Genomic DNA, 7,488 nt, shown 5'->3' on the forward strand with positions numbered 1-7,488 from the left:
CCTCTGAAAGTAGTGTGTGTGTGTGTGTGTGTGTGTGTGTGACGTGTGTGTAGAAGTGTTTATGTGGATGAACAAACTGTTATAGTATGTGAGTGTTTTCAAGAGAGTGAAGTAGAGTGAGAAGTGTTTTTTCTTTGTGTGTGTGTGTGTGTGTGTGTGTGTGTGTGTGTGTGTGTGTGTGTGTGTGTGTGTGGGAAGTTACAGGATTTGGCCGGCCTGAAGAGAGGAAATGACATCTGACCTGAGTTAAAGACATCAGCGTACACGACACACGAAACACAGACACACACTCAAATTCTCTCAAAGTCTTTCTGTCTCTCTCTCTCTCTTGCACACAAACACACATTTTCACACACATTTTCACACACACACACACACACACACACACACACACACACAAACACACAAACACAGCTGTCGACTTAAGACTTGCAGAGTCAGAAAGACAGAAACTCACGGGAAAAAGGCTTTGAGACATAAAAACTTCTCAAAAGTCTCAAATTATTCACCTGTTAAAATCTTACAACAATTATTAACGAATAACTCGCTGCAGGGAAGGATTTACATATCCACAGAATTAACCATCCTGTTGTCCTCCAGTCAAGGAAGGAAGGAAGGAAGGGAGGAAGAAGGAAGGAAAGGAGGGAGGAGGGAAGAAGGAAGGAAAGGAGGGAGGAAGAAGGAAGGAAGGAAAGGAGAGAGGGAGGAAGGAAGGGAGGAAGGAAGAAGGAGGGAGTGAAAGACGGAGGAAAGAAGGAGGGAGGAAGGGAGGAAGGAAGAAAGGAAGGAAAGGAGAGAGGGAGGAAGGAAGAAGGAAGGAAGGAAGGAGTGAAAGATGGAGGAAAGAAGGAGGGAGGGAGGGAGAAAGGGAGGAAGGAAGGAAGGAAGGAAAGGAGACAGGGAGGAAGGAAGGAAGAAGGAAGAAGTGAAAGACAGAGGAAAGAAGGAGGGGAGGAGGGAGGAAGGAAGGAGGGAGTGAAAGATGGAGGAAAGAAGAAAGGAGGGAGGAGGGAGGAAGAAGGAAGGAAGGAAGGAAGGAGAAAGGAAGAGAGGAAGGTAGGAAGGAAGGAAAGAAGGACAGAGAAAAAGAAGGAAGGGAGGAAGGTAGGTAGGGGGAGGAAAGAAAGAGAGAAGGAGGGAGGGAGGAAAGAAGGAAAGGAAGGGGGATGGAGTAAGGAAAGAAGGAAGGGAGGAAAGAGAGAGGAAGGAAAGAAAGAGAGAAGGAGGGAGGAAGGAATGACAGATGGAAGGAGGGAAGGGAGGAAAGAAGAAGAAACAGCCTTTTTCATTACCAATATGTATTTTAAATGTATTTGTTCATATTGATTTCTTTCTTTCTTTCTTTCTTTCTACTAGTGTAATATTTGTCTCCTCCACATCTGCTTGTTTGAAGCTCTATCAGATTCAGCCTCCTGCCCCTTGACAACCCATTGGCCTCCACGCGTCATTTAACTCCCCTCCTTCACTCAGACGTCACTTTAATGATTATGGAGCAGCCATTATCGGTGGGTTTCATCAGTAACTGTGCAGTAGAAGTACTTCTAATACATTTACCGGCCCTCTCTTGGTCACCTGAGAGCCAATTTAAGCCTCACATGGGATAAAAGTCTGTCATTTTCATTAACAACAGACTTCCTGTTTACCATACTGCCGCTGCCATTATGTAAATTAACTTTGCGTTAGCGGCTTCCAATCTCTCAGCAGCAAAGGAAAAGGAAATGATGTGCATTTGTGGTCACTGAAGTCATTTAGTCAGTGGTCAGTGAAGTTATTTTTTGTTCATACATTCTCGCTGGATATTATTCTGAGCTGGAAACATAAGCATATAGTTCAGAGAGGGGGGGAAAAATGATGAAAGAGATGATCTAACGTGTGAGGAAGCTCAACCAGAGCATCAAGGGACGAAAGGAACAACTCATATATGGAAACAATTCATAATAAAATGGAAAGAGAAATGCTTATATCAAACTTAGACTCATTTCAAAAACCAATCGGTCATCCTCCTCATTTCTACTTTCCCTGAAGACAACTCCAATCTGACCAGTTTTGCACATCTACAACAGAGAAATCACAATATCATATTTAAAATTTTAATATAGAATAGAATAGAGCTTTATTGTCCAACATGCTGGATTATTGCCTTTGTTTTACCAACAACATACAGTAGGCAGACATTACACAATGACCCATGAAATCCTTCCTAAAATACATAAATACATAAAAAATATGTGAAGTATAAAATATAAGCGCATATCACTTCCTGTGTGAGTATTTTGTATTGATCACTTGGAAGTATTTAAAATATAAATTGCACTTTTAAAAAGGTATAGTAAGCGATGTGGGGGGAAACGAGGAGTGATACACGAGTGAAAACCAAACCAAACCCCCCTCCCTTCGTTCTCCACCCCCGAAGTTCATGGACCCGCATTGTCATGGCAACGGACGTAACCACTGCGCAAACTGACCAACTGTCTGCTGCGGGACGGTAAGTTAGCTTCAGTTTGATAGCAGCATTTATTGCTCTGATAGTACAGGTGGCTAGCCTGGCTAACACCAGACCGCGTCTCAGTCTCATGTGAGATTATTGTGATAGCAAACCTGAGTTTATATGTCTTCATGACTGTAAACACTTTGAAAGCAGTGAACAAACACCAGATACACAACAAGCAGCTACGTTGCAGGTTACGTTAGCACGCTGCTAACGTTAGCCGCGAAGCTAACGTGCAGAGCGTCAAACAGCTGTAGTAACAACTCTGCTACTTTACAGCTAGCATCACAACAACAACATATCCTGACTAACTAGACAGTGAGCTGAATGTCAGCAGGTAACGTTACAGTTTATGTGAAGCAGAGCTGATGTTACTCACCTGTTCAGCAGAGCAGCGTCAGCCTTCACTCCTCCGGTCTCTCCGTCCGGGTCTCCGTCCGCTCCTCCGCCGGTTCTCCCTCCGTCCCTCATTCGGGTCTCCGCCGGTCCATCCGCCGTTATAAATCCACACTGATGTGTTCGCGGGTCCTTGTCTGGTTAAAGTCCTTCTTTTATATTAAATGTTCTTCTAACGTTCTCCTCTCTAAGTGTTCCTTGGTCACCTCTCCGTCTCCACCGTGTGTACCTGACGTTTCTGGCTCTGACTGCGTCATTACGTCACCTCCCCCTCCCCTCTCTGTCTGAACGTGAACGCGCATGAACGCTCCCCTGTCTCTAATTGGCTGGAGCATTGCTGTATTGGCTCAGAGCCAGGCTGTGTATTGAGACCGGACTTTTTTTCAGCGCGCACTTAGAAGGGACAGCTAGGAGATAGTGAGGAGAGATTTGGTGATTTTGACAAAAAAATGAATTGGATTATTATCGCTTACTACACTTTTTAATAGATTGTTTTAAAAATCAGATTTAATCGAATTTAAATGGAGAAGAAATGAGATAATCCAAATTATATATGTCAATTGCATCTATCCAAATCATTTTGAATATTCCTCACTGTAAGCCAACAATAAGCACAAATCAAACAAATACTAATCAATAATTCATTAAACTCATGTTCAAACTCATGCATGCATAACTGATGAAGTGTTTGGTTGCCACCTAAATTTGACAAAGAGGCCAAACGACGTAATTACAAAACTCTAAAGTCTAAAAAGATAAAAGATGTTTAACCCTCCTGTTGTCCTCGAGTCAAGGAAGAAGGGAGGAAAGAAGGAAGGATGGAAGGGAGTAGGAAGGGAGGAAAAGAGGAAGGAAAGGAGGAAAGGAAAGGAGGAAGGAAGGGAGGAAAGGAGGGAGGAAGGGAGGAAAGGAGGAAGGAAAGGAGGGAGGGTGGAAGAAGGAAGGAGGGAGGAAGGAAGGACGGAAGGAAAGGAAGGAGGAAGGAAGGAAGACGGGAGGAAGAAAGGGAGGAAAGGAAACGAGGGAGGGAAGAAGGAAAGGAAGGAAAGAAGGACGGAAGGAAGAAAGGGGGATGGAGGAAGGAAAGAAGGAAGGAAGGGAGGAAAGAGAGGAAGGAAAGAAAGAGAGAGAGAGGGAGGAAGGAAGGAAGGAAAGAAGGAAAGGAAGGAGGAAGGAAGGAAGGAAGACTGGAGAAAGGAAGGGAGGAAAGGACACAAGGGAGGGAAGAAGGAAAGGAAGGAAAGAAGGACAGAAGGAAGGAAGGAAGGAAGGACAGACGGTGGAAAGAAGGACGGTAGGAGGGAGGGAGGAAGGAAAGAAGGACAGAGGAAAGAAAGAAGGAAGGAAAGAAACTCTAAAGTCTAGGTCCATCACATGATACACAGGCCCAAAATAATATGTGCTATTAAGACTAGTGGCTCCCTATTGTGTATACGATCCACTTTAAAAGTGTTGCATGGTCAGGCGGCTGCATATGTGGCTGATCTACAACAGCCTTACTCATCAACTCGCTCTCTGAGGTCGAATGTGCTAAACGAACCTCGCCTAAAGACCACTGGCCATCAGGTCTTTGTTAGAGATACAACAGGATTTAATCTTTACTTTGCCCTAAAAAACACTGTTACCATTCACAGAGGATTGTAATGAAGGTTTTGGATCCACATCTTAATCAGACGACGGTGATAGTTGCATAACTTTAGTAGTGATCATGCCCAACCTCCACATATACCACTAATCTCCAGACGTAAGAATGATTGTTTTAAATAAGAGAACCAAACTGCTGCCGGCTCCTCCGCTGCATCAAACTCTTGAGATCTTGAAACCATGACGGATTTTTGGCTCTACGGGTAAATATTTCATGCCAACAGCAAACAGAGCTGCTTTTTCGATTCTTCACTGGAAGTTTCCACCTGGCTCTCTCTGTTTATTTATGATTTTTCATTACATAGCTTATAGACTTAAACTTAATTTACTCCCCTTCACATCGCCAATCCATCCCTACATAACCCTGCAGGACTCATATGCCAACCTAGAGATTGCACCGTCTGACACAAGAGACAGAAAACTCCCCCCAAAAAACCCTCCAACCTGAAACAAAAGACAACATATATCCAGGAGAGAGCAGATATATACAGGTACTAGTACAATAAATCAATTCATGGACAACCCTGAGTAAATCCTCAAAAGGATAAGAAGTTTGAACAACCTCCAAAACAAAAGGCTAGAATCAAATAAACCCACATGTGTTGCAGTTGGCTTCATGTCGTGATAGATTGGAGATGAACTGGGTGACACAAAGAAGAACATGATTGTTTCGTCAATGTTAATTTATATTTTTTTATATTTTATATTTTTTTCCTTCCTCCTTCCAACCTCCTTTCCTTCCTCCCTCCCTCCCTCCTTTCCTTCCTCCCTCCCTCACCTCATTCTCTCTCTTCCTTTCCTCCCTCTTTTCCTTCCTCCTTCCAACCTCCTTTCCTTCCTTCCTTCCTTCCTCCCTCCCTCCTTTCCTTCCTTCCTCCTTTCCTTCCTCCCTCCCTCACCTCACTCTCTCTCTTTCTTTCCCTCCTTCCAACCTCCTTTCCTTCCTTCCTTCCTTCTTCCTCCCTCCCTCCCTCCTTTCCTCCCTCCTTCCTCCCTCCTTTCCTTCCTTCCTTCTTCCTCCCTCCCTTCCTTGACTCAAGGACAACAGGAGGGTTAAATATACTTTTTAGGGATGCTCGATATTGACTTTTCTGCCGATATCCGATATTCGCGGGATTCAAACCTGGGACGCCTGCAGTGAGGACTGTAGCCTCAACACATGGGGGGGGGGGGGGGGGGGGTGCTCTACCGGCTGAGCTAAACACCGCCACGTCAACGTTAATTTTGAGTATATTTCAGTAATTGATAAGAGAAAGGCAGGCAGTCAGTTGGCTTAGGCTGCTCTGATCAGTGGATTATAACAGGACACATATCAGGCTGTCGTCGGCATGACAACGGTACTGTACATTATTAGGGATGCTCGATATTGACTTTTCTGCCGATATCCGATATTCCGATATTCCCCAACTCTTTTTCCGATACCAATATCACCTGATACCTATGCAGGCTTTTTACACCAAAACTGTCAGCTACGGTTAGCAACAGTTAGCCACGGTTAGCAACGGTTAGCCACGGTTAGCAACGGTTAGCCATGGTTAGCTACGGTTAACCACGGTTAGCGACCCACAAGTAACGTATTGTTGTTTTACATCATCAAGCGCACCCCGGTAAACGTCCCATGCTGCGTTCATGCAGGCTCGGAAATGCTGAAACCTACAGAACAAACATCAGTTATAAAAACCTGACACCGATACTTCCTGATATTACATTTTTAAGTAAATATCGGCCGATAATATCTGAGGATATCCGACATCCCGATACATTATGCTTATTAATGGCGCGACCCAAGGTGAGCATATAAATGACAATTAAGGAACACTATGAGTAAACTGGGAAATAGAAGATGGAGAATTTCTACAGAGCAACTACACAGAAGGTTTTATTAGACAGATAAGAGCGTAATAAATTGAGAGGAGACTCTTTTAGACCAGTCCAAGTTTCAAGAAGCTGTGGATGGATGGAAGTCATTTATCACCTTAGCTAAGGCCGTCTCAGTCCTGTGTAAAGCTCTAAAAGCAGCCTGATAGTTATCGAAAATGCTGTTAACACTCATACAAGCAATCAGGCGGGAGGCAATACGTTCCTCCAACACCTCCGATTTAAAAACAAGTTATTTTAGAAACAGGTTGGTAATTGGTGAGAATGAGCAGGATCAAGATTAGGCTTTTTAAAAAAGATGTTTAACCCTCCTGTTGTCCTCGAGTCAAGGAAGGAAGGAAGGGAGGAAGAAGGAAGGATGGAAGGGAGGAAGAAGGAAGGAAAGGAGGGAGGAAGGGAGGAGGGAATGGAGGAAGAAGGAAGGAAAGGAGGGAGGGAAGGAAGGGAGGAAAGGAAAGAAGGACGGTAGGACGGAGGGAGGGAGGAAATATGGAAGGAGGGAGGGAGGGAGAAAGGAAGGGAGGAAGGAAGGAAAGGAGGATGGAAGGAAAAAGGAAGGAAAGGAGGGAGGAAGACGGAAGGAAGGAAAAGAGGGACGAAGAAGGAAGGAAAGGAGTGAGGACAAAGGATGGAAAGGAGGGAGGAAGGAAGGAAGAAGGAAGGAAAGGAGGCAGGAAGGAAGGAAGGAAGGAAGGAAAAGAGGGAGGAAGAAGGAAGGGAAGAAGGGAGTGATGGTTCTGGCAGCTGCTGAGATGATGTGAAAGGAGTGTCCTGATGTTCAGGTCATCAGGTTTGTAGAGTAGAGTGAGTAGAGCTGGAGGCCATTCTGCTCAGACTCTGAGGAAGGAAAGAAGGAAGGAAGGAAGGAGGGAGGGAGGGAGGGATGGAGGGAGAAAGGAAAAGAGGACGGGAGGGAGGAAGGAAGGAAGGAAGGGAGGAAGGGAGGAAGGTCTGTCCTCATGTGCAGGTCATCAGGTTTGTAGAGTAGAGTGAGTAGAGCTGGAGGCCATTCTGCTCAGACTCTGAGGAAGGTAAGAAGGAAGGAAGGAAGGAGGGAGAGAGGGAGGAAGGAAGGAAGGAAG

The 7,488-nt window shown here is 44.8% G+C and overlaps 1 protein-coding gene across 1 annotated transcript in view; it reads right to left on the minus strand.

The window, feature by feature from the left end:
- Positions 1 to 1,975: 1,975 nt before the first annotated feature.
- Positions 1,976 to 7,488, minus strand: part of LOC128371775 (arginine--tRNA ligase, cytoplasmic-like) — a 16,942-nt gene continuing 11,429 nt past the window's right edge. Inside the window, exons 10-11 of the mRNA XM_053332152.1 lie at positions 2,868 to 2,998; positions 1,976 to 2,054 (exon numbers count right to left, since the gene is read on the minus strand). Of these exons, the coding sequence (XP_053188127.1) occupies positions 1,976 to 2,054; positions 2,868 to 2,998 (210 nt within the window). The remainder of the gene's footprint in view (positions 2,055 to 2,867; positions 2,999 to 7,488) is intronic.

This window comes from Scomber japonicus, chromosome 13 (assembly GCF_027409825.1).
Source record: "Scomber japonicus isolate fScoJap1 chromosome 13, fScoJap1.pri, whole genome shotgun sequence".
Taxonomy (NCBI): Eukaryota; Metazoa; Chordata; class Actinopteri; order Scombriformes; family Scombridae; genus Scomber; species Scomber japonicus.